Below are 27,505 nucleotides of genomic sequence, written 5' to 3'. Positions count from 1 at the left end.
ATCCACAATAAAAGCTTTCAGTTGCAGATGACTGTGTTGTGCCTATTTCCTGATTAATCCAGTCTCTTAGGTACACATCTAATATGTTTCTCTCTGTTTTATTTCGACAGTCAAGGCCTGTAAAATGCCCTTCATCTGCACCTGAGAGCCCCCCTGTGCACAGGACGCAGAGGGTGTCTGAACACACAGGTTTTGCCTCCCGTAGTGCTGCATCAGCCATGAAGTCTGATGGGCTTGGGACAGCAAACAAACCAGGAGAGGGTCACACTTCCAAAGCAAAGAATGTAAAGAAACCAGGAGACAGGAGTGCAGCAGCAAAAGCAAAGACAACAACAGCTGGAGCACCAGTTGTCAATGGCACAGGAGCTGCAGGGGCCAGACGGGATGTTGCAGGTGCCAATGGCTCCAGAAGCTCTCATGGCGTTAAGGAGCAGGAAAAGAAACCAAACCCAGGTGCACGGCCTAAAACGTCTCCCCCAAGCTGCACATCTACAAGTCTTACTGTATCAATGAAGGCACAGAAGAGCTCAGCAGGAAAGTCTGACGCTGCTGGCACCACCCAAGCTCAGCCCAGCGCTTCACCCTCATCAGGCAGCGTCTCGCCAGAGAATGGTGCCAGCAGCCCTCGCAATGACACCCACTCCATCCCAGGTTTACACTCTTTATTGACTTCCTTCCATTTAATCATTGTAACTGACACCAATTACAGTGCAGGACATCGCTGCAGCCAAGCTGAAGTGTATCTGCAAGTCAGCTCCAGCTTCTCTATAATACTGTAGCCGGAGTATAAAAGGATCTGCAGGCTAATTAGTATGATGAATCTCATGCAGGGGCCATGAGGGAATTTTTTGAAGACGAGGGCAGTGTCATGTATGAATGTTGATTTATCAGCATACAAAGCACATGAGGCTGTCCTTGGCAGACTGCTGGTGTCGGTGCACAAACTCATAGCAGAGGTCATAGCCCTGTACAGCTGTCACACACTGATCACTTTGAGCTTTATAGTGAAGATGGTTTTGGGGAGGAGGGGTAATCCCCACTGATATCAGAATCCACTGCTAATGTGTGCATCAGCTGTCTGGAACAAGTGTCTGTGTACCCCACCCTCTAAGGGACCGACTGAATAACAGTGACCTCACACACCAGCAGCACACGACCCCGCCCTGATTTGTGTAAATCAAGAGTCTAACATGAATACATGTGGTTTTGGTTGATTTTCTCTGTCAGTAATCTGTCTGATAAACCTACATTTATAACACATCTGTTTTTGGTTCATTACCTGCATTTCAGGAGCAAAGCCCAAACACCAGGCCAAGGCAGTAAACAAATCCCCACTGACAAAACCTCACCAGAAATCAGATACAGCTAAGACCAGCAGGTAAGTCTCACTCCAAGCATTATGCTGCAGGTGTGTGTGCATATTGTTTTCATTGCTCATGGTGAAGTCAAATCAGGTAACGTGTGTAGATAAATAAAGCACTGAATCATAACAGAATTGATCTAAGGCCTGGCACTCTAAATTGAATGAAATGATATTTGCAACATTCAAAGTCCCGTCTCGTCATCCTCCTCTTGGATTAGTGCCGCACAATTTGGTAAAGTTGTGGGATTGGGATTATAGCGGACAATACTGCGATTTGCGATTGTGACATAATAAATGGTATTATGAGTCTACTTGCTTGGTTGTCAAGGCACATGCAGAGATCCCTGATAGTTGTGAAATATGTATTCCTCAATTTAAAGCATACAGTTATTAAGTAAATACATTTTGAAAATGCAAAAAACAGAAATGATGTTCAGGTCATTTTCTGAATATGAACCAAGTGCTCACAGGAGAGTCATTGCAGATGAATGTTGACATAAAGCAGTGGTTCCTAAAGTGGGGGTCGGGACCCATTGGGGGGTCGCAAGATGCATTCCAAAAATCAATAATAATTGCATCTTTTATCCTTTTGTTGTAAAAACATATACAAAATGTTGATCTAGATTTTAGATACAACAATGTAAATATAAAACGTCATCAATTTTCTTTTTTACTTTGTTGCCACATGACTCCTAAGGAAATGATTCTGCTATACCCTTCTTTAAATTACAAAGATATCTGTAGGTTTTTGGATTGGCCTACTAGTTCTGTGAGCAACATTTAACCACATCAGGACAGTTGGGGTCTCTAGTCTCTGGCACTGTTATTTTAGGGGTCACAGAATAACAAGTTTGAGAACCCCTGATATAAAGTGTGAGCACTTGTCCTCTGAGCTACCCACGTATGATCTGATCACCCAGGAGGCACGTTGATCCAGGAGTAAATGACCCCTGAGACTCTGTGATTGTGCCCTCTGTGGGTTTATTTGGCTTTGACGACCTTTAGCTGTCTCTTTGTCTTGCCTGGGACTTGACTCACATCCATTCATCATACTTTCCTTTGTGTTGATACAAAGTGGTTGTGTTGCCACATGACGTAGTGACTTCAACTCTGCAAGTTTTGCACAGCTCTTCTTTCTGTTCAAGCTCACCTTATCTCAATCATAAACACTCCATGTAGCAGACATTGCTTGTTAATCAATCAATCAATCTTTATTTGTATAGCGCCAAATCTCAACAAACGTTATCTCAAGACTCTTTTACAAACAGAGCAGGTCTAGACCACTCTGTCAAATTATGAACAGAGACCCAACACCAAGACAGGATAAGACTCAGTCTTACCCCACCTTATCCACTATGAGCATTGCACATTGCAGTATTTAGCTAGTTACAGTGGTGAGGAAAAACTTCCTTTTAACAGGCAGAAACCTCGAGCAGAACCAGACGCATGTTAGACAGCCATCTGCCTCGACCGAGTTGGGTCTTGAAAGAGGGATAGAGGAGAATAAGAGAGAGAGGGAGCGGTGATAGTGATGAGACAAGTAGTAGTAGCTGTTGCCGCTGGAGTCCAGCACGTCCATATCAGCTGGAGTCTGGAACGTCCACAGCAGGAGGACGTCTACGGCAGCTCAGAGGAACCTACGAGACAAGGGAGCTCAGGGACTCCAGAAAGGTCTATGGTTAGTAACTTTAATGGGACAAGGAGAGTTAAAGTAAGTGATGGGGGTTGGGGGGAAGGGGGTGAGATAGGATCCCAGTGTGTCAGTGCGCCAGTTCCCCCGGCAGTCTAAGCCTATAGCAGTATAACGAGCTGGTCCAAGCCTGATCCAGCTCTAACTATAAGCTTTATTAAAAAGGAAAGTTTGAATCTGACTCTTTTGGGGTGTATTTCTGGCTACCAGATCAGCGCCTGCTCCCTCATTGCAGACACACAAATGCACATATTTATTTAAATCGTGGCCTTTTGCAGATTTATGTAATTGCACATTCTCACGTCGTGATTGCCATCGCAATTAGATCAATCGTGCAGCACTACCTTGTATATGTTATGTTATTTACCCGGTAGGGGACAGAATTGTCAACATGATGCACTCCATTTCAATCTTCAATCTAGCTCAGCCTCCACTTGAACTGATTTCCATGGGGAGGGGATTCCATTTTCCTCTGCTAAAGACAAATGCATGTACTTGAATTAAATGTCAGTATAAGTCAAAATTGATGTATGGTCTTTGTTTCTCGTTTTCCGGCTTTATATGAGTAGAGCAGAGTGCAGTGAAAACAATCTACAAAGTGTTTTGAGACTGAGAGAACAAACTATTTTTGTAAACAGTTATTGTTTATTTTCCCCTTTGTTTTGGGTAGGAAGCTTAATGTAAGCTTGACAGCAACGCGGCTCAATGACATGAATGAAATGTAGCTGTTGTGAGGTTTTGAGGCTTTTAGTTGAAGTAAGAAAGAAATGTAGCCCGCAGTAATTTTTAGCTTCTAACCCAACATTAGAGACAGAACATTTTACAACAGCTCAGATCATTTATATTTCTGTGATGGATGAACTGAGGTTTGTTACCATTCTAACTCAGAAACTTTCTTCCAAATAATAATAATAATAATAACTTATAACTAATAACTATATAGCACCTTTAAAAACAAATGGTTGCCAAGTGCTTTGACACACAAAGCATGGTTCAAATAAGAAAGTAAACCTTTAGACAGAGGAGGAATTTTAACAATGCAAAACAGAATACAACGTGAGGTTAAAAAGAATATATGCAAATTAAACAGAATAAAGTAGTGTGACAATAAATAATAAAATCATTGTTTAAGAGGTTTTTCAAGGATAAACAAATAAAGTAAATCAATAAAAATTGATAAGTAAATAAAAGCATTAAAAGGACAATGGAAGAGTTTTTCAGAATAAGAAGACACCATCAAATGTAAGGGAAAAGGTCTGTTTTCAATTGACAGTAATCAATTGCAGCCAACAAAATATTGAGGGTATTTTGAAATGACAACCCAAAGAGTGACCCTGAGAACCAACACACAATCAGGAGGGTTTGTAAAGGATTAAACACAATCACCTACACTGATATAAATAAAACAGTGACAACATGAATACACTGTCTACTGTTAATATTACACTGCAGCCTTTACAGCTTTGCTTCAAACTTAGATTAAGTCTGAAAAAGTCTACTTGTCACTGTTTTACATCCTCACTGCAGATTGAACATGGCCTCACCAGGTTGTTTTATGAGCTAAGTGTCAGTATATTCAACCCCATTAGCTGAATGTATTCAGGGCACAGGAAGCAAATCAAGCATATGTTAGACTGCAGTCTGCACTTCCTTGCTGAATGCAAATATAGTAGGTGTGGCATTTCAGTGTCACCTAGTTTCCTTCTTACACCTGATGTAGCGTTCAGTAAGATGAAGAGGCCGTGCTGTGTTTACTGACAAGCTTGTTATCTGTCCTTCTGCCATCTTAAAAATACCTGTTTTACCCTCCAACTCATCCAAACTCATTCTATCCTGGAAGCACATTAATATTTCAGCTCTTTGGAAAAAGCAGCCTTGTATGTAAACCAAGAAAGAGATGAGGGCACACTAAAACATACTGTGGTTTCATCTTTACATAAACTTCCTTTGCATATTTAAAAAAATATATAATTTCTAGATTTCTGTGCCAAAGTTTAGACTGTTGTTCTCAAAAATATCAGAGGGTGTACAGGAATCAAAAGTAGGCAAAACTCTCCTTTCAGTTGTTTAAATGTTTACTCTGTTTTCTGATAACTATAGTTTTGATATTTTCATCTATAATGAGAGATCTTATAAAACTGCAATGGTTAAGTTACTCTAAAGTGCTACATGATGAAAATCCATTAACCTTGGTCTACAGTGTAACCACAAACACAAATGTTTCTTTTGAAGTCATGCAGGGACACTGCACAAGAACACAAGTAACAACTTGAAATTCTTCACATTGATAATCATCTCATGTCTCAGAGACTTGACCTTGACTGAACAACACCGTACTGCCCCCTGCTGGTGTTAAACATTATTTCATGATTGACTATCCCTTCTGTTTTTCTTATGAATATTTTATATTAATCATTCCAGCCACAAGTCTGTGGTAATTAAGATGTTGTGGTAAAAACTTCTGTGGTTACTGCATCGGTTTATGATTGTTTGTCTGTTCACAGTCCTACCAATAAGTCGAGTGTGAGAGAGAGTGGCAAAGTCAAGACTGGTGACAAAACATCAGCCGGTGTGACAGGAGCGAGAGCAGACACCAAAGGAAGAGGCACAACAGACCACCACAGTGAGACGCACTTTAAGTCTGAGCCATTCAGATGTCTCTCATTATACTCTACCACATATTAATGTTCTGCTGCATTCTGTCTTATGTTTAGTCCCCAAGCATGGATCCTCCCTGAAAAAGCCAGCTTCCCCCAGGAAAGAAGACGGAAAGGATGGCTTGAAACCCTCAGCATCAGATAAAACAGCGAGTGAAGCTCCCAAAAAGAAGATCACAAAACCCACTTCAGCGACTGGAGCCTCGGCTAAATCCAGCACTAAACCAACAAAGCTCTCTCCAGCCCCCTCCAAACAATCTGCTGCTGTAGCTGCCAAGTCTGGACCAAAGCCAAAAAGTAGTACAGACTTATCTACAGAGAAAGCTTCTCCAAAATATGGAGCTACTGCCAAAACCTCAGCTTCTGCTGCCTCCAAGAAATCAGGAACTAAAGGGAAGGAGGCCGTGAATGGCAAAAGTTTAGAATGTAAATCTGAGGCGGCTGAAAACACTGTTGAAGTCGGGGTTCATAAAGATAGTACAGAGGTAGCGCTTTCTAACCAGGCTGTGGGGGATTCGCTTAGCTCTCAGCAGACTCCTCAGAACACTGACAAACAGTCAGATGACATTAGTTGTGCAGATGTGGAGGCCAGTGCTGAACCAGCGGCTTGCAACATCCCTGATGTCCAATCTGTTAAACCAGGCACCTTCAAACAGCCTCCAAGTAGTGTCAACAAAGCTCGCATCAGCGGAGGACAAGGTCATGAGGTCCGCTCCCCAAACTCCCCAAAAGACTCTGAGCGACCCGTAGACACCCCCTGCAGTGTAGGAAGCACTGACACTCCCTTAGAGGATTCGTGGAGCGGCATCCACCATCAAGTCAGCCCAGAGTCTGAGACCTGCAGCACACACACCACCTCCTCTGACGACATCAAGCCCCGCTCAGAGGATTACGACGCCGGAGGCTCGCAGGATGACGACTGCTCCAACGACAGAGGGGTTTCCAAGTGTGGTACCAGTCGCTGTCACGACTTCCTGGGTCGCAGTAGTAGTGACACCAGCACTCCAGAGGAGTTAAAGATGTACGAAGGCGGAGCAGGACTGAGAGTGGAGGTGCGGATGCGAGGGCGGGAAGCAGAGACCACCAGCGAGGAGGAGGGAGTGAGACAGCGTCCTCGTTCCTGGTTGCACAGGGAGGAGGTGCCCGTGGAGGAGGAGCACTCGGAGGTAGAGGCTACTGTGACTGTGAAGAGTGTCCCCGAACCCCAGCTGTTCTCCTCTGAGGATGAAGAGGAAGAGGAAGATGAGGAGGCAACAGAGGATGAGAGGTCGGAGGTTGAGGTGATCCCAGGTCAGGCTCAGCCGCCGCCAACGGAACCCTCACCACACTATCAGGGGATTGTCAATCTAGCTTTTGATGACGATGGAGGGGAGCAGGAGAACGACCAGCCCGACTATCAGTCCACCTCTAACTTCCGGCGGTCAGTGCTGCTCTCTGTCGACGAGTGTGAGGAGTTGGGCTCAGAGGAGGGTGGAGTCCAAACTCCGCCTCAACAGCCTGATGACGCTCTGACTCCCTGTGATGTTTTCGAGTCTGACTCCGTGACTCCTCAGTCTAATTGTGTCCCTTCCGCTGACCAACAGAACCACCTTGAGAGTGAAGTTATGAAGCACAAACAACAGGATGAAGAACAGGAAGAAAAATCCTCCATATTTCTTACAGAGATTCAGGAACCAGTGAGGGAGGAGAATGTACACATCCAGGTTGATGGAGTAAAGTCAAGCGGTCCCGTCCCTGACTCTGACATCAGAGACCTCCCTCCCCAGGAGCGCCCATGCCACCTGGATCTGCAGCACACTGAACAATACAACGGAGGCCCGCGCAGAAATCACGTCTCAGAAGGCAAGAAAGCTGACTTACATCTAGACTTAAATGAGCCTCAGCTAACAGGGGACTCTCCTGTTCATGCTGCACAATCTCCAGCAGGTAATGTATGATCTAAGGACCCTTCTTAGACCCCGAATCCAAACCCATCTCTTATCCTTAACCTCCACAAGTGTAGATGTAGTTTATCCTTGCAAGTTCATTCACCTCTGCTCGAATTCCAGACCTTACCCACATCCAACATGTACCTATCCCTCTCCCAGAAAAAAGGATATCAATAAGCAAACTAGTTTAGCAACTAGTTCTGAGTCAAGGTTCAAATTCAAATGGAATCATTCCTTCTATCTAAAAGCTTTCTTTCATTTCAACCCATTTGACTGTGTAGCTGTTGTAGATTTGAATTTGAAACATCAATATCCTTTTGAAGATGGAGATTGGTACCATCAGAACAAAGAACCTAAACTGTACATTTGAAACAACTGAACTACCTGTAGTCAGAGGCATGTAGGCCTTGGTATCTCAGTTTACACAACAAAGGGGAAGCAGCGTACTCTTTACTCGGACTGATCATACAATTGTATTTGTCAAAAAGATCTGCCTCGAGAAAGGCCTGTGACATAGTTATACCAATGCACTTTTATGTACATAACAAATATTTTGATTATATGTGTCATTTCTTTTATGCAGTGGAATAGATGTTGGCCTTTTAAAGCCATAAATAATTTGACACTTTTAAAGGTGCTATATATCATATTTAAACATTAACAGATGAGGTACTTCTATCACAGTTGGTCCATTGTTGTGATTATTTTACATAATGCCTTTTGTATAATGACATAATGATAAAGCTCATGTGATGAGTTTTTAGCTGGTTTAAAACCCGGACTAAAATGAATGTCAATGCATTTATGTGACAAAATCTAACCAGGCTGTCAGTGCCAAGATTGATTATTCCTAAGTACCAGTATATTTGAATGCCTGTAACCACTGCAGCTGGGCTGGTTGGAAAGAAAAGGTCTTTATTAATATTTTCCACGGCAAAAAATCTCAACGAGTGATATGTTTGTCTTTTAAAGAAGGTTCCTCATTAGAGATTCAAAATAAGGCAACATTTTACATAAACCTCGTATCTAGAATGAAAAGATGTTGCTACAGGTTTCCTTTCCCGTCTCGCACAGTTAAAGGTGTGTTCCGTCCAAAAGTATTTAAATTTTTCGCCATGCTTTGTTTGTTTGAGTTTCACTGCAGGATAATCCGTTAGTTTGCATTTGTTGAACACAACCTGCAAATATTCACTCATAGTAATAGCAACGAAGGTTACACCTTTTAAAAGCATTTCTTATGCAATCTCAGGTCATCAAAAAAATCTCAATGCTGATAGAATCTAGTTATACAGGGTCAAGCACGTTATCATGCATCTGCCAATTATGCAAATTAGCCCCAACCCATTTAAAAAGCTTTATTGTAGAAGAGTAATTTTAATGCTTTGCATTTTTAAGAAACATATTCTTATCAGTCTCATGGCACCCAAACTAATCTGCATCTTGTGAGTTGCTGTGTAGCCTCACCTGCTGCAGCTCATCCTCTCAGTGATGGTCTTTCTGTTTACAGTAAATATAGACATCTCAAAATGTCCACAAAAACATGTGTTGATGCTTAGATGCTATATGTAGCACCTTTAAAATTCATGTTCAGGTAAATTACAAGTAAGTAATGATATTTTTCGAATTTCTTTAGTGAAATGAACTGACTCTATGGTCAAATAAAAGGTTTCAATACAATATTGATGACACTGAACTGCCACTGCTACTCAGAAAGGTGTGTTGTACCTGGGAACTTTTCCCTTGCATCTCTTTGCTGTTTCCTTCAATTGGAGAATGTATTTTTATCATTTATTGTTTGCTTTTTTTTTTGTTTGCACTGCACACATGCATGCTACTGTCAGAGTTTATTTATCATTCCATTGAATTATGTTCTGTATTATTTTGAACCATCCATCACCTTTTTTCATTCCCAGTAGACTTGTGTCTAGATTGAAGATGTCCACTTATTAAGAGAACTGTTTTGTTGTGTAGAAGCATTTGTTCAGTAGGTTTATGTAGAGTCTGTAGCCTCCTCTGTTAAGTGTGTGATTTGTCTCTAGAGCAGCCGTCATGGTTCTGCCATGTGTCTCTTTTTTCACTCATCACATTCAGAAAAAGAAATCCTGCTGCACCAGTAGTAAGGGTCCGTCCCAATGCAACCATGTAAAATATTTTCTTTCAAACATCCAACAGTGACTTTTTTTTTTTGTTGGAACTGTTAAATACAAAAAACACTAAGAATGTCAAAAGAAACTGGTGTGCCATATTTTTGTGCTGCTAGCTGAATCACTGCTGCTTGCATTTTTAGTTTTTCTTTTTGTGTGTGACAGAAAAAAAATCTGTTTCATGGGTCTGCCCGTTCAAAGACCTGCAAGTAAATCTGAAAACATATCACTTGTTACTTACTGAAAAATGCAAATTTCACTGGTGCTGGCAATGCATGGCTTATTTTGTTTATGTAGGTGAATAAAGAGATGCACATAAAAAGCAATCCTCTGTGCATTACCTTTAAAGCAACTGTGTAACTATGATATCCATATTTTAAGTAACTGGTGAATTTGTAATTAATGAAGTCAACCAAACATATTGACCATCAGTGTTTTTACCCCATTGGCCGTCCTCACCTGACTTTATTATGGAATATCGTATAGGACACAGTTGCATTAAGGGTAAACGTTAGCAATCAGTGTTTTGTTTTGGTAGACTAGACTAGTCTCTCTTAAAGAAACAGAAAAAGTCAATTTGGAGGAGTGTTTCAGTTTGTCATTTTGCAGTATTGTCAATTGCTTTTAGGGGACAATGGTTGTGACAGATTGGATCAAAGCTGCAAACATGACCGTCGACCATCCAAAGCCCTCTCTCCCATTTACGAGATGGATGTGGGAGAAGCCTTTGAGCACTGCTCGGACAAGGACAGGAATGTTAAACTGAAGGAAGAGGAAGAAAAGCTAAGAGGGGGCCATGACAAAGGCAGTGAGTTTGCAGAAAGCGACTGGAGCCTGCTCAGGCAACTCCTCTCAGATCACGAGTCCAATCTGGGTGTCATAAACCCCGTACCTGAGGAGCTCAACTTGGCCCAGTACCTTATCAAACAGACTCTGTCCCTCTCACGTGACTGCTTGGACTCGCAGGCCTTCCTGTCCCCAGAGAAGGAGACCTTCAAACGCTGGGCGGAGCTCATCTCACCCATGGATGACTCCTCCACCAGCATCACAGTGACCAGCTTCTCCCCAGAAGACGCTGCATCTCCACAGGGGGAGTGGACCATCGTGGAGCTGGAAACACATCATTAACTGCACAGAGGGGAGCCTGCCGGACAGTCGACGCCTTCTCAATGAACACTAAAAGTCTTTACATCAAGTTTGTCTTAATTTATTATAATTTATCTGTCTCTTTATTTGCACTCTGCAACACCCTGAGCTTTGCAGCAGCTTATTTGCTTTCCCATGACGCCCTATGGACCGTTTCTTGACACAGATGGGCTGTTCTGCATGCTGATTTTTTGTATGTGTTGAATTGACGTTGATTCAAATCTCTAGAAAAGATAAGGCGTGAGAAAAATTCATTTTCATGGCAGTGTTCAAATGATATGATTGAAGTTTCTTAAAGAAAAATAGTATCAGCCCAATGGCTTGCATTTAATGTCATACTGAAAATAAAGATATGTGTTTCTGGAAAAATTTGAAATTGTTCCTGACTGTCATATAACACTGAGTTAATTCCTTTTTAAAAACTGGTATGAACTAGGATAGTGGTAGGGTTGCCAACTGTCCCGTATTAGCTGGGACATCCCGTGTATTGGGCTAAATTGGTTTGTTTCATACAGCGCAAATGCTCCAAGTCCTGCAAAAAAGTGTGGAGAGGATTTTCTCTCTGGTGGCCATTAAATGGTCAGACTCAAGAAACAGCTGCAGCACAGAGCTGATCAAAAATGAACTTCAAATATCTGTAAACTGTGACTTGTCATGTGAGGACTTCTCTCTGGCTGAGAAAGTACATTTGGTGAGTCATACTCCTCTTTTGCATTTAATTTTTCTTTTGCCTGTTTTTTGATGTAAAGAGACAAATTGTGTTTTCTTTGAGGTTTATTCATATGAGGTTACATAATGATACAGTAAGGATTAAAGGGAATATACACACTTCCTGCATTTCTAGTTGAATCAGAATCAGAATATACGCTGAATTCACACATTATGCTCACACCACCGTGGCACCGTGCACCTGTCCCTTATTTAGTAGTAAGAAAGTTGGCAACCCTAGATATATTATAGAATTTGCTTAAAGGGACAGGGATTTAGTTGCTGCTGGCCACTCCTTTCTTGCATTTTTTAACTATAATTTGGAACTTATATACTCAAATTAGTAAAAAAATAAACACTATCTATTTATTTACCTACTTACAAAAATAGTAGTGCTATGCATGTAGTTAATGGTTGGAATTTTTCACTCATGCTGGAAAGAAAACATCTTGAACAATGAAATGAAAGTCTAACTTTGATGGGGCTTTCTTCCACACAATTTTGAGCAGTTTAGTGGTACCCAACTTAAGGAATATGGAATATAAACTTATAAAAATATAAAGTCCTGAATATTCTGATATCACAAACTGCTTTTCAAAAATAGTAGGCCCTTTCGTCAAAAAATACTTCTCTCCATCCCTTCAGACACTGCAGTCATGTTGGAGCGATGATTGGTTAAAGATAGACCCATTACAAAGAGGAACCATGTCTGTATTATATGAGATGATTCATAGAGCTGCAGCCCCCTCACTTGACCGCATTAAACAGCAGTGGGAAGCAGAACTTGGTGTGGACATATCTGGGGCAGTGTGGCAGAGAGCAGTGGGACTAGTACATACAGCGTCCATATGTATCAGACATGGGTTACTGCAGTATAAAGTAATGCATAGGCTCCATTTGTCCAACAGCAGACCGGCTAAATTCTATCCGGGAACAAATGAAAACTGTCCAAGGTGTAGGTGCACCCTCAGTTATATGTTTTGGGGCTGTCCAAGCTGGACTGAGGTATTTAATACTCTATCAGAAGTGTGTGACACACCCAGTGACAGCCATATTTGGGATCGTTCCACATGACTGCAGGATCTCAGCTAACCAGGCAGCAGTGGTGGCCTTCTCTTTACTCCTTGCAACTAATACACACGACCCAGGGTTCACTCAATACGTTTACAAGGATATGGCAGCCATTTCTGCACTGTATAGGAAGAACCCCTGCCAAATGACTTCCACTTACTTATTTCAAATTTGTGTATGATTTCAGTTTATCCCGAATATTACCCTCTCCATTATTATCATTTCTATTATTTCTCTTTTCCCCCCTCAGTATGTCAAGCTATTCAGGTGTATGCAAGTGTGTAAGGCCATTGTGTATTGTGTTGAGTATGTTTAATATTGTGTGTCTTATGTGTTGAAAAATGTAATAAAAATATTCAAATATAAAAATAGCAGGCCCTGTTAGTGTAAGAAACCCCACCAGGTATTGTGGTAACCTGAAATCTTGACTGCCAGAGCCAACATCTGCTCAGCCAATTGCAGGTGTTGATTTGTGTCTGTGATTAGTTAAATCAGTAACACCTGTTCAGATCCTGGAACTATCATTGGATGATCCCACAGCGACCTCTAGTGGTCCCTTCATGTCATAGCAACCCTGGAATGAACAAGGAATGAACGTTGAGTAAACCTGAAAAAGAAAGTAGTTTTGGCTTCTTATTTATAAACTTAACCATTCAGCAATATTTCAGCAAGCAATAATAAATGGCAACGAGCAGAGGAATGACTCAGCAGTGGAAAACAACGATTATATCCAGCTCATCCCTCCAGGTAAGAGAAAACTATCACCTCTCAATCCTTCATCATTACATTAGCTCACTAGCTAACACTGAAAACACTGTAGTTTGGACTATAAATAACAGTGTAGTTTATTATGCCTCATTGAGGTTAGTGTGGCTTTCATGTTACGAAGTTTCTAAATTAATTCCATAACCTTTGTGTTTATTTTGGTCCAGAACCACGACACCAGCAGGATGCTGAGTGCGCAGCAACACAAAATCAGGTTTTCAGACAGTGTGCAGTCTGGAGCCTTTATTTTCCCTCTATCAGGTAAAACCTGCTTTATTTTCTGCTAATAGAAACATAACTTCTTAAATATACACAATTACCTCTGAGAAAAACCCTAAAGGTCCTTAAGGTATGCTTTTAACCCTCCTATTATCCTTGGGGTCAATTGGACCCCATTCAAAGTGTAACGTCTCTAAATTAATGACTTACATCATTTTTTGACTTCATATTTCATGACTTTTCATGATTTAATGAGGACAACTGTAAAAACACACAATTAAAATGTTCATATGTTCTAATTTCCTGTAAAAAAAAAAAAAAGACCCATCAGTGTACAGTCATGGCCAAAAGTTTTGAGAATGACACAACTATTAATTTTCACAAAGTCTGCTGTTTCAGTTTTTATAATGGCAATTTGCATATACTCCAGAATGTTATGAGGAGTGATCAGCTCAACTGCAATTAATTGCAAAGTCCCTCTTTGCCTTGAAAATGAACTTTATCACCAAAAACACATTTCCACTGCATTTCAGCCCTGCCACAGAAGGACCAGCTAACATAATTTCAATGACACACAGGTGTCACACACATTAACACAGGTGTGGGTGTTGATGAGGACAAGGCTGGCGATCAATCTGTCATGATTGAGTGACTGGACACTTTAAAAGGAAGATGGTGCATGACACCATTGTTCCTCATCTGTTAGCCATGGTTACCTGCAAGGGAACACGTGCAGCCATCATTGCATTGCACAAAAAGGGCCCAACAGGGAAGTTTATAGCAGCGAGTAAGATTGCACCTCAGTCAACCGTCTATCGAATTATCAAGAACTTCAAGGAGAGAGGTTCAATTGTTGCCAAACAGGCTCCAGGGCGCCCAAGAAAGTCCAGCAAGCGCCAGGACCGTCTCCTGAAGGTGTTACAGCTGCGGGATCGGGCCACCACCAGTGCAGAGCTTGCTCAGGAATGGCAGCAGGCAGGTGTGAGTGCATCTGCACGCACAGTGAGGCGAAGACTTTTGGAGGAAGGCCTGGTGTCAAGGAGGGCAGCAAAGAAGCCACTTCTCTCCAGTAAAAACATCAGGGACAGACTGATATTCTGCAGAAGGTACAGGGACTGGACTGCTGAGGACTGGGGTAAAGTCATTTTCTCTGATGAATCCCCTTTCCGATTCTTTGGGGCATCTGGAGGAAGTCATAACAAAATGGCTCGGGGAACACAACATTAAGATTTTGGGCCCTTGGCAAGGAAACTCCCCAGATCTTAATCCTATTGAGAACTTGTGGTCAATCCTCAAGAGGCGGGTGGACAATCAAAAACCCACAAATTCTGACAAACTCCAAGCATTGATTATGCAAGAATGGACTGCCATCAGTCAGGATTTGGTCCAGAAGTTGATTGACAGCATGCCAGGGAGAATTGCAGAGGTCTTGAAAAAGAAGGTTCAACACTGCAAATATTGACGTATTGCATGAATTCTGTGTAATTCTCAATAAAAGCTTTTGATACTTATGAAATGCTTCTAATTGTATTTCATTATACCATAGAAACATCTGACAAAAACACCTAAAAACCCTGAAGCAGCAGACTTTGTGAAAATGTAATATTTGTGTCATTCTCAAAACTTTTGGCCATGACTGTACATTGAACTGTGTTTTAGCTGTATATAAGAAATATCAACATTTTACACACATTTGTTTTGGTTGTTTTGGATGATATTGAGGTCACTATAACCAAGGACACTTCCGCATGTGACTGCAGGAGCTGGGATCAACCCACCAACCTTTATATTGAGATATAATATTTCCAGCCGTCATGTCTCTAAAGACAGATATTAGGAAGCTATTAGGAAACAGACCACACATGTTCATTTTAAACCTACTCCTTATGTAACTTTACTGTGATTTAATTTAGAAAGTTTACAATAACGTTTTGTTGTATATGTCAGCAGTGGTCAGAGTTATCACAACTCTATACAAACAATGCAGTGTTGTGCTCACTTGAATAAATTGTTGACATCAATAACTTGTGACATGTATATCTTGTGCACTGAAGGCACTGCCTTTCTTCTGGTTGATCTTCAAGACCTCCCTGAGCGATTTGAGGAATCTGGACTCACTGAGAGGATAAATACGTTTGTGAAAGTGCACAGGAACGGCTTCTTGCTCCTATACACCCCCTTTAATGGGCAAAGGGAATTGGGCATATTGACAGCAATTCAACACAGGTAAATGAATGGTTGTATTAGTTCTTCTTGTAAGAAGGTGAACTACAGAAGCATGCAAGCTTGTTTTCCTTCTAAAACATTCCAGGTAAATAGACTTTGTAATTGTTATTACCATTAGCTGTCAGTATTTTTAAAACTGAATAAGTATATGTTTTTATTTCTCCTCCAGATTCTTCGGTAGCAACCTCAGGATCTTGCCTGTGCGAAACAATGCTGAGATTGTCAAAGGAATGTTAACAATTGCCAAGGTAAAGATGTAAAAGAGCTCTAATTTGGTATTTCTGGATAATAAATTAGACGTGCTGTTTTCCCTTTTTGATTCTTTCAAGTAAGCAAAGGCTCATTTGTCTACAGGCCACCAGTAAGCCCCATGTTGACAGTATCCGCAACCGGATGTCTCTGGCTCGGGCTGACATCATCCAAAGCAGTCCTGGCTGGGAGACGCTAAGAGGCATGCTTTAAGGCTCAGCAGGTGATCCAGCATGGTTTTGCAAAAAAGGTTTAAAAACCCTCTGCTGTCTTATATGACACTAAAGCAAAGGTCAAAATATGTTTTTCAATATATTCGCAGTTTGTTCTGTTCTGTTTTCTAGAAGAACTGCCATAAGAAATAACACAACCAGTTAATTAAATAAAGAGAAACTGAGAATGATAACCCAGAGGTCGGTAGTGATACTTAAACGCCAGCAGATTAAGGGGTTTTTTTTGTATCTCACATTAAACTGCATAAAATCTAGTGAATAACAATAAAGTTAAGTTCACATAATATATGAAAATACACAACAAAAAACATAAGAAAAATGAGCAGAGACATGAACCAATCAGAAGCCCCATTTCACAAGACAATGATTTAAAAAAATATGGAAAGTAATACAAATCAACACATATCTGAATGTTTTAAGGGATCATGAATTCAATTTAATGACAGTTGCCTCTTAAAGGTAACAAACCTTTGATTATGTGTGTTTGGAGTTCCATTAATATCTTGTTTTGTGAAACAATTAAGGTGGGGATGAATTTTGAAATTGGTTTTGTTTAAAGCTGCGTATTGATGACCGTACAGAGAAAGGTTGGGACCTATGTTTATATATCAAATACGATTCTGATACATTTAATTGCTGAACAGGTGAATGGACACTCGTTTGAGTTTCAGAGAGTTGTTTAGCAGCAAATCTTCAGTTTTTCCTCAGCGATCTCTTCAATCCGGAATATGAGACTCTCCATCAGGTCAAAGGTCACCAAAGCACTCTGCAACACCTGCAACACATGAGAGTAGTCAGCTTTCTGAACACAAACATCCAAATGATAAAGGATGAGATAAAGCGTTTTTGTACCTGGTGCTGGTCCTCTGGGGACATGTTGGAAACTTTCTCATGTTTCACATTGATGCTTTTTATTAATCTAGTTGTTCTGGCAGCATCTCTGGCTTCTACAGGAAAGAAAGTTTTAGTGTGAAAACAGGGTGATGTCCCTATTTGCCATTGCGGTGTTATTTTGCTGCACAGATGAACAGCTAATGCCTACCTTTTGCTTTTAGCTTCTGATCCTCCCTCAGTGCCTTCCGTTCAGCAGAATAATACCCTCTTGATATGCTGATGCACACACGCAGCATTTTGAGGAATTCATCTTTGATCCTGCACAGCTCTTCCCACATATCTGTCTGAAGGTAGGAGGAGATCATCAGCTTTCTGCATTAACCCTGAGGACTGACCAGTGAACATGTTGAGTTAGGGCGACTTACTTTGCCTCTGAGTTCTTTGTCTCTGATTAGGAGATAGCGTAGAAGATTCAAACTCTCCATTATCCTGGAGAAAACAGAGACAGGGCATTGATTAATGGCTCAGTCCAGATAAAGTGCCCCAGTTCTCATATTTACATTCATTTTTCATTTGAAACTTTCTATGGAAGAGAGAAGATTAAGATAAATCTGATCGGAACATAACCAAGCTAAATAGATTGTAACATTAATTGATGAACCAAAGAGTGAAATTCACCCTTTATTTTAGTTATAGATGCATTTTACTATCTAAGGCCAAAACTTGCTACGTACATGTCTAGAGTTGCTTTTCTTCTCCATATACTGCTTGTGAGTTGACTTAACTTGACTTGTGTGAATGTCAACACTGGGTTTCAAATAATCAGACTGACAGCTATCTCAGAATGCATTCCCTCTGGGCTGCTGAACATTCACACATCAAATTGGACATTTCCTTGTGGATGGCCAGAACAGAAGTAACAAAAAAGCAGGTGTGTGTGTGTGTGTGTGTGTGTGTGTGCGTGTGTGTGCGTGCGTGTGCGTGTGTGTGCGTGTGTGTGTGTGTGTGTGTGTGTGTGTGTGTGTGTGTGTGTGTGTGTGTGTGTGTCTTACTTACCTGTCCATATTACTCAGCAAATCAGTCTCAGCCCCTTGTGGCAAACACAACACCAGTCCCAACAACGAGAGAAGGTCCTCTCCCAGAAACCATTTATTGGCGTTACCCGGCTGAAGGGGGTTAATCGGAAATGTAGAAATGTGAAATAAAATCACTAGATCTTTACAATCCGAGTCAAATACAAAGCCTTGATCTCCTCACAGTGATCTGATATTTGAAAGCTGTAATCCGTTTTGTTTATCTCACCTGGGTAGAAAATTCGACTTGACTCCGGATGTTTTTTATGATGTAACTCACTACTCCTGCATGGGAGCTGGTTTTCAACATACACCTGCAACAAAAAGTTAGACTTTGGTAGAAGATGCATGGAGTATGCAGCAATTTACATTTTGAATTTAAAATTAGATATGGTCAGCGGTGGACAAAGTACACGTCTTCATTACTTAAGTCAAAGTATAGATCCTCCTGGTCAAACAAGTACAACTGAAAGTTGACCTTCACATGCTTTCTCAGGTTAGATGCTGATGTTTTGTAGGCTGTGATGAAGTTTGTGTGGTAAACAGATCAGAGATTTACAACAATACAAACAATCATTCTTTATTTCAAAACCTCAAGCGTGGGTTTAAAATACAGCCGTGGTGCTCAGGTAGAGAATCATCATTCCTCAAGGCCATAGCCATCATCACCACAACTAAATGAACGCACTGATCTGAAGAACGTTTGATCTGCATCTGTCTTACCGAGGTACGGCTACACCATTTAGACAAACTAAACACAAGTTCACGAACAGTTTAGGGTCTTTGGGATCTGATTTCAGAAAGGAAAATTCATCAGCTGACCTCAAAGCAAAAGTAGTGAGTAATTAGAGCACTGATAGAAATGTAGTGCAGTCAAAAGCATGATATTTGTCTTTAAATAGAGTAAAAGCCATACGTTCTCCAAAGAAACAATACTCAAACAAAGTACAGATACTCAAAAAATCTACTCAAGTACAGAACTAAAGTACATTTACTCTGTTACTGTCCACCACTGGATATAGTTAAGTCTTGGTCAATGAAGTTGACAAAATGGATGTCTCTGTGTCCCTATTGCACATTAATCATATACTGGTGAAAAGTGGAAACAAATGTATTGATAAGCAGATGATTAGAAAGGGACAGCTGCAGTTTGAACAGGACTAACACAGTGAATATGAAATAAAGAAATTAAAACAAATGATTCCTCTCACCTGAAGAACTTGTGCTTTGCTTCTGGATCTAATTTGTCAATGAAGAGCTGGAACACCTTCAGTCCTGTTTCTCTCTGGGGAAGTAGTGATAACATAATGATTATTTAACTGCTGGGTTTTTATGTGAGCTGAATGTTGAACAGCATCCTCTCTTAAAGCTCAATACTTACCAAATGTTTAACTGGACAATCTGTAAGAATGTGCTGCAGGTTCTGCAAATTTCAAGACACCACCAGTCAATAATTGATCACAAGTATACGGACATCTGCAGGTCACAACATTAGCTGGCAGCATGGGTTTTTCTAACTCTTAGATCAAAATGCATTTATATTAAATATATATATATATCTTCATAAAATTTTAACTAATGCAGATTTTCAACTATTATGATGTCTCAGACCTTCACACATTATTTACCTGTACTGTCACAACACTATGGATAAAGGGCTTATTTTGTGTTATGACCAGTTCTACACAGCCTTTGAGACTATTCATCTGAAACTGAAGGTGTCAATGACTGTTTTCGAAACCGTCTACTATACTAACAGTACGTACTGATTTGGCCAAAATTCAGTATGTAGTATGCAGTAAGTGAAAAATAGCTAAATCTGCAGTGTGCCAAAACTACCCGGGTGTCGTACTGATCTGGGAACAGTTCTCGGTATGCATCAGACCATAGACATATATATATATATATATACTATGCATCGGACCAATATCCCACAATGCACAGCACTCATTCCACTTTTTCTTTTTTTCTTATTTTTTGACGGGGACCTCTCAGTTTTTAGGTTCTTTGAAAATTATTCAATTCCATATAAACCACTTCTTAACTTTTTAACCCTCCTATTATCCTTGGGGTCAATTGGACCCCATTCAATGTGTGACATCTCTAAATTAATGACTAACATCATATTTTTGGCTTCATATTTCATGACTTTTCCTAATTAAATGGGGACAACTGTGAAAACATAAAGTTAAAATGTTCATATGTTCCAATTTCCTGTAAACAAAAAAAAAAAAGACCCATCAGTGTACATTGAAGTCAATTTGACCCCAGGCTGTTTTAGCTGTACATAAGAAATATCAACATTTTACACACATTTGTTTTGGTTGTTTTGGATGATATTGAGGTCACTATAGCCAAGGACACTTCCGCATGTGACTGCAGGAGCTGGGATCAACCCACCAACCTTTATATTGAGATATAATATTTCCAGCCACCATGTCTCTAAAGACGCAGGGTCGACGAGAGCATGATAAACTCACAGCAGTTTGATGTTCTGTTTTATAATAAAGTCCTTCTGAATGCTTTAAATTGTGTTTATGCTTGAAATATATTTTATTTAAGGACTATTTAGGTAGTCAACAAAGAAACATAAAGTACCTGACCCATACAGTTGTGCTCATAAGTTTACATACCCTGGCAGAATGTATGGTTTCTTGGGTAGTTTCTGTTGTCTTTATGATATAAAAAGAGTAAACACAGTTGTTAGATAATAATTTTGCTTCCCCCAACCACTAAGCATGAGTGAAACAAAGTTTTCTCTTATCATTCATATTCTCTGAAAAATGGCCAAAAAAATCACAAATTCTGCCAGGGTATGTAAACTTGAGCACAACTGTAAACCTGCGTAACAATCAGTTTCTGGAGGTTTAAATTTCTGGGGTCAAATTGACCCCAAGGATAAAAGATGTTAGTAAATTTAAGGGTAACAGGACGGTTAAATCATAAGTGATGCTAAAGAAGCAGTTTCTCTATCAGCTTGGCCGTTGTTTACTTCTGCTTTCTGAAACTGGAAATCCAGTGACGTCTGGCTCAGCATGCTGCATGACAGATCGAACAGAACAGTCATACTACATACTAAATTCAAACACAGTTTGTAGGCAGTACCTACTGCCTACTACGTTCGTAGGTAGTATGTAGCAGGCCGTTTGGAAAACAGCCCCAGTCTTACCTGTGGCACACTATTGAAGCTCCTCAGCTCCAGCAGACTCACAGGAAGACTGTTGTCCTGCACACTCTCCAAGCTTTTGGCATACAGTGCCTGAGAGAAAAACAATCAATCAATACTGCTGACAAATCCCCTCTGTTCTCTGCTTTGTACTTTAAATAGTTGAGACTTTGTCTGCATTGGTATTGAGGCGTCCTTACCAGTCCTTTCAGCAGGTGTGATTCACTTTTGCTGTAAGACAAAATAGATTACGACGACATGAAGAAATCAATATGTTTGAAACAAGGACTTTATGCAGTTCACGTTGTATTGAAGTCATACCTACTGAGCAGCTGATTGATGTACTCCATGTTGCGTTGAAGAACAAACACCGGACTGAAAAAGCAGGAACAGCACAGTTTAAATTGACATTGGACAGTAACAATGAGCATGTATAACCATGCATCATCAGTGAGCAGATGAATTGTTCCAGTGTACCTGAATACTGCTGGAAAGGTGTCGATGCTGATCAGCTGGACAAACAGAAGATAAGCCAGACAAGCTCTTGACTCCTTTGACTGACTGCTGTCTGTCAGGTTGCATTTCTTCCCTGAGTTAAAGAACAGGAACTCTGACAGAGACTGTTGAACAGCAGTGAGAATAACCTGCAGGATAAGTGATGCACAAAGACAAGGCTTAGACTGAAACATCATCAGTAATGTAACCTGTTTCCTCTGATAGAAAACATGCTCTTACCATGATCTCTGTTGCAAAGACCCAGAGGGATGTTCTTCTGTTTCGGTTCAGTTCTGCCGCAAGCAAAGGCTCTCTCAAGCTCCACATGCAGCTGTAGATAATCACAATTACAACTTTTATTCCTGTTTTGTAACGTAACACTCAAAGAAAAAACAGTGGTGAACAAAACTTAGAAGGTCTTTTTGAATATCTTATTCCTCCTTTTTAAGAGGGAAACCTACAACTTAAGAAGCTCAGTCTTCATCTCCTCGTCCGAGTTTGTGATGTTTCCATTTTTCCTCTTCACCTCCTCGATGAATGGTTGAGTAAATGCAGCCAAGGCATTGCAGCAGCGACACATACCGTACTTGTCAGCCTCTTCCTGCTCCCGGGTGTAAGGTACAGGCAGCCAAGACAGCTGCTTTTGCAAAGCAGAGAGGGCCAAGCCCAAACCTGCTGCCTTCTTGTCCTCCAACTGAAGCAGCACTTTCAAAAGAGGAGGTGAATGTAGTAAGCGCTAATGCACTGCAGAGGGAGCCAAATACCAGATATTTAAACAGGACTTTCTTGATAACCAGTAAACAAATGTGCAGTAGCTCAAGTAGTGACATTTACACTCTGTTGTTAGTCTATAAACTATACCTAGCTTAGAATAATGTCATCTTATATAACCATCCTGCAAAAATGTCTCCATACATGGGGTCTCAGTGTTTTGTTAAGAGAGGTTTTCATTCATTCATGATATACCTACAACTACATTCTACAACAATCATATATTATAATAATAATGATAATGATAATGATAATGATGATAATAATAATTATTATTATAATAATGATGATAATAATAATAATAATAATAATGATGATAATAATAATTATTATTATTATTATTATGATAATGATGATAATAATAATAATAATAATACCTTTATTTGTATAGCACTTTTCGATACAAGTTACAAAGTGCTTCACAAGAATAATAACAAAATAAAAGCAAAGAAGCAATAAAAGTAACTGACGGTAAAAGCAGAGAGGTAAAACATTAAAGATTAAAATAAATTCACAAAATGAAAGCTTTACAATAACAGTGTGTCTTGAGTAGTGAAATAAAATGAGGGACTGACTCTGCAAGTCTGATTTCCTCTGGCAGGCTGTTCCACAGTCGGGGGGCTCTGACAGCAAAGTCCCTGTAGCCTTTAGTTTTTAGTCTAGACCGTGGAACAGCAAACAGAGCACTGCCAGAGGATCTCAGACTGCGTCCTGGTTTATGGGGGGATAAAAGCTCAGAGATGTATTGAGGGGCGAGTCCATGTTGTGATTTAAACGTGATTAAAAGTGTCTTAAAATCGATCCTAAAAACAACAGGGAGCCAGTGTAGGGATGCTAAAATTGGGGTGATGTGGGGAATTTTGTTATTCTAGTTAAAAGTCGAGCTGCTGCATTTTGAACTGTCTGAAGTCAGTGGATTGATTTTTGGTTGAGACGGGTGTAGAGTGAGTTGCAGTAGTCAAGGCGGGAGGAAATAAAAGCATGAATGAGTTTTTCTACATTTTGATGAAATAATGGACTTGACCTTTGAAATATTTCTGAGCTGGTAAAAACAGGACTGGACAACTTTCTTTATTTGTGGCTCAAGTTCAAGTCCTGGTCAAAAGAGTCCATCCATTAGACTACAGACTGATTACATTCTCAGACATATTTTGTGCATACTTTGTAGAAGTGTGAATCCCTTTAGCAAGTGATATCAAAGAGTTGATTTTTGTAGAAAGAGTAACTCAGCAGCAGGGTTTAAGTACGTGCATACTGCATAAAATGAGTTGGTGAAAGCCTCCATTAGATACATAATGCCTGGGTCCTTATGGTCATATGTTGGCCGATGGTACGAGGTGATTTAGACTTATCTTGGACATAATTGAAGCGGTGCAAATGCTTACCGATAAGCACAGATCTGAAAACCTCCACAGAAACTAAAGACAACAGCGCTTTTGGTTAAGTAGGAAAGGTGGCACTGGGCTGTTTGTAAAGCAGAGCTCAGATGTCATAGATCACAATAATGTCAGCACTGTCTGCATTAGGTGAAGAAGACCATCACAGCTGAACTGACAGCAGATGGCACTAGAATTGTTTGACAGGGTTTGATTGTGTTAGATATTTTAAAATGGAAATAGTTACTCAAGAAAACATCTTTCTTGAAAACTTTAAATATTAGTGAAAAATGATAAAATATCTCCAAAGAAAGTTTCTTTCATTTTGGCTAATCAAGTTTTTTTTCTATCTTTATTTTTTTTTTCAGGACTTTAAGAATTTGCATGTCTCAGTCGCCCATTATCACTGAGGTCTTTGCATGACATTATTTCTAAACATGGATATAATGAGTAAATGTAACTACCTACATTTTCACATATCATATGAATTCTGGTCTTTCTTTATCATGTCATAGGACACCAAAGGAGTATAAAGGCTCTCCTCATACATCATGCAAGAGTTTTCAATGTCGTAGAAAGTGTTACTGTGCTGCCCTTTCATCTATGAGTGGGTTGTGTTACCTGTTTGAAGATGTGGTATGAGGGCTAAGATACTCTCAGAAATGGCGCCTGGTTTGATGTCGTCGATTACTTCAAGTAAGCTCTGCAGGAGCTCATTCGGGCCGCAGGTCTAAACAACAGAGCAGGAGTTAAAGGTAATGCAAAGACATCAAGGCACATTATATGGATGAATTGTTAGTACCTACCCTGGTGAGATGTGTGATAGCAGTCTGGCAGCAATCAAAACTTTTCTGTTTTTTAAGGGATTCCTTTAATAGAGGTGCGATGAGAACACAGCCCATCGTCTTGACAAGTTCCTTAAAGAAAGAAAACAAGAGCGTTCTGTTTCAGCAGTAACCAGAGAAACAAAACAGACAAATGCTCACTGTGTACCTCCACCACAATCATTGCCACTTGTGACAGGTCAGACTAGCTATATCCAAGTTTAAAGCCATGTATTTCACATTTGTTAATCAATCATTTGAGCCCCTTGAGGTTGCTGCAGCCTCAGAAAAAAGTATGAAGTAACACACATTTCTAAAAGTGCGTTACACACAACTGCATGGCACGTGGAGAGAAGGGACACCCAAGGGCACTTAGAGAAGTGCCATATTGAAGGGGGTTATCAGTGGAGCGAGAAATCTGACTGAATATCTGCTTGTCTCCTCCTCCCCACACCTCCAGGTCAAGAGGCTGCAGCAGGCACAGAGTCAGGGCTGCATGTTAATGCTGAGCAGAGCTGGGTAGGAGCAGGAAAGTGGCTGCTGCTGTTCGCTTCAGTAGATGTGAGGCTGTTGTTGCTCAGGAGGCTGTGGTGTTAACGGTGCATGTGCTTTTAGTGATGTATGACAGATTAACACTGTCGGTCTACTGTCACTTTATATCTAGATGGAGCAGATTTGTCTCTATCAGCTGTGTTGGTATCAGAGGGGAAGTACCTGGTTCTTCTCATCCTGGAGGAACATCAGTAGTTGTGCACCGTCACCATCGGTGAGACACGCAGATCCAAAATCTTGGAACTGCTCATAGTCCTCCGGCTTTAAATCTTCTTGAGGTGTCTCTCTCTAAATATAGGATGGAGGCAGAGCAGCTTTAAGGTAGCACCAGATGTGAGGCAGATTTGTACTCCTAGCACTGATCATGTGGTGAAATATTTTATTTAATTATGCATCCTGCTCTGTTTGAGTTAACAACCAATGCTTTCACATATAGCATGTGTGCACGTATAATAAACATGCTTTTACACTGTTTTGATGCAGGCAGTTGAAGGCCAAGCTAGCTATCAGCTTCCTTCTGATTTGCCAGTTAAGTAGGGATAAAATTGCTTCTTGTATTTCTTTTGGACCAGAGGGACATTTTGCTACTCAGGAATCAAACATGCAGATGAGCAGATTGAAAAACAAACTGCATTGTATTAGAAACACTTGATGACGTATATTCATATTCACGTGGCTGATATTATCCTCTGATGTCATGTCCATGGTAGGAAGGTTGAATATTGTTTTATCGCACTGATATCTTTCAGGTTGCAAGTCCTGTAAACATGTTTGTAATTTCCAAAGTAAAAATAGTCCATGTGATGAGGTGAAACATAACAGTTAGTCAGTTATCACTTCTGTTATTCTACTTTGAAATATGGAGATATTCCACTCTAGATGTTCACTGCTTTTTCAGCTGTTAATAAATCACTTAAACACCAAATGAGGGGATGACTACCAAGGATCTAACTCCATCCCTCCGATAGACTCCAGAGACTTGAAGAGTCGATGCAGAAACCCACTGCAAACACCTCAAACATTTCATGTTGTTTTCTCCTTGAATTGGTCCCTCGTTATAATACAGAAAAAGCAATCAGCTATCCACTTTGTCACCAACATCTTGAAGCAACTAATTGATTACATTTGGTGTATTATTTTCTTTAATTCTTCAAAGTACAAATATGAAAACTCTCCTGATAAGATCATAAATAAAGTGAGAATGAGAGTGACTGCTTCAGCTTGATTTAATCACAGTTAAAGAATATTGCTGACTTACCCATCTCTGGATTATGTCATTCACCTGATCTTCATTCATGTTTTGTATCTTCTCAGCCATCCCAGGCAATCCTATTATCAGTGTGCCTGTTTCTCAATAAAAAACTGATGAAGGTATAGAGACCTGCTCCAGCACCAGAACCCAAAATGATCCAATGTGCAGCTCTGTCAGTGTCTCGAGGGACAGAGAGAGATTCAGTCTGTGAGGAACCCAACATAAACCTCTTATCTCCCTTTGTGCCTCTCATGTAATAGGATTAAACCAGAGCACCAGTGAGTGGTTGAGGGAAATGTGGAAGCGTCTGGAAGGATCTATAGACTTACATTTTCAGTTCTGTGAAATGAATAGTGTGGAGTTCAGGCCCTGCTTAGGAACGACCCTGAATATATTTAACCGAAGACCCCTCTGTGAAAAGTTTTGTAATCAAGTAGAGTTCACTGAAAGTGTCAACTTCCCACTCACTGAAGAGTCTACCTTTATCTCCAGGTGGAGATATACCACTGTAACAGGTTGTGTATGAATCAGCAGTTCATACTTGTTAGATTTTGAGTAATGCATGGTGTGTTTGCTGATATTGTTAAATCATGACAGAAAGCATGTCTTAAACCAGGGGTTCCCAAACTTTTCAGCCCGCCACCCCTGAAATAGGTGCCAAAGACTCGTGACCCCCACTGTCCCTCAAAGTGATTTAAAGTGGCTTCATTTAGCTGGTCTGCAGAAAATTACCTACTGCTAATGATGCTTTTGATAATTAACT

General features: G+C 40.4%; 3 protein-coding genes across 5 annotated transcripts in view; 2 read left to right on the top strand and 1 right to left on the bottom strand.

Annotated features, from left to right (window-relative positions):
* btbd8 (BTB domain containing 8) overlaps positions 1-11,299 on the top strand; it is a 42,308-nt gene extending 31,009 nt beyond the window's left edge. For both annotated transcript variants that reach the window (XM_034703584.1, XM_034703576.1), the window contains exons 15-19: positions 111-651; positions 1,291-1,378; positions 5,558-5,676; positions 5,768-7,636; positions 10,411-11,299. In XM_034703584.1, the coding sequence (XP_034559475.1) occupies positions 111-651; positions 1,291-1,378; positions 5,558-5,676; positions 5,768-7,636; positions 10,411-10,910 (3,117 nt within the window). In that variant the 3' untranslated portion in view covers positions 10,911-11,299. The remainder of the gene's footprint in view (positions 1-110; positions 652-1,290; positions 1,379-5,557; positions 5,677-5,767; positions 7,637-10,410) is intronic.
* Positions 11,300-13,221: 1,922 nt separating this feature from the next.
* Positions 13,222-16,572, top strand: LOC117827124 (uncharacterized protein C1orf146 homolog). 2 transcript variants are annotated; one of them, XM_034703616.1, is made up of 5 exons: positions 13,222-13,454; positions 13,640-13,733; positions 15,776-15,917; positions 16,087-16,165; positions 16,272-16,572. In XM_034703616.1, exons 1-5 carry the CDS (start codon positions 13,389-13,391, stop codon positions 16,377-16,379), a joined length of 489 nt encoding a protein of 162 aa, XP_034559507.1. In that variant the 5' UTR covers positions 13,222-13,388; the 3' UTR covers positions 16,380-16,572. The 2 variants fall into 2 exon arrangements, with proteins under 2 accessions (XP_034559507.1, XP_034559497.1); XM_034703606.1 differs by having other exon boundaries at positions 13,224-13,454; positions 15,746-15,917.
* A 240-nt stretch (positions 16,573-16,812) lies between these two features.
* LOC117827115 (glomulin-like) lies at positions 16,813-26,787 on the bottom strand. Its single transcript, XM_034703594.1, has 18 exons — positions 26,749-26,787; positions 25,653-25,778; positions 24,921-25,031; positions 24,736-24,844; positions 22,429-22,672; positions 22,208-22,298; positions 21,950-22,116; positions 21,794-21,847; positions 21,673-21,703; positions 21,476-21,565; positions 19,688-19,729; positions 19,518-19,591; positions 18,536-18,620; positions 18,290-18,399; positions 17,659-17,722; positions 17,442-17,577; positions 17,252-17,346; positions 16,813-17,174 (listed from the first exon to the last, which is right to left on the bottom strand). The coding sequence occupies exons 1-18, from the start codon at positions 26,785-26,787 to the stop codon at positions 17,079-17,081; spliced, it is 1,764 nt and encodes a 587-aa protein (XP_034559485.1). The 3' UTR covers positions 16,813-17,078.
* Between the last annotated feature and the right edge of the window lie 718 nt (positions 26,788-27,505).

Source organism: Notolabrus celidotus, chromosome 2, assembly GCF_009762535.1.
Source record: "Notolabrus celidotus isolate fNotCel1 chromosome 2, fNotCel1.pri, whole genome shotgun sequence".
Lineage (NCBI taxonomy): Eukaryota > Metazoa > Chordata > Actinopteri > Labriformes > Labridae > Notolabrus > Notolabrus celidotus.
This window is presented reverse-complemented; position numbering and strand designations above follow the sequence as displayed.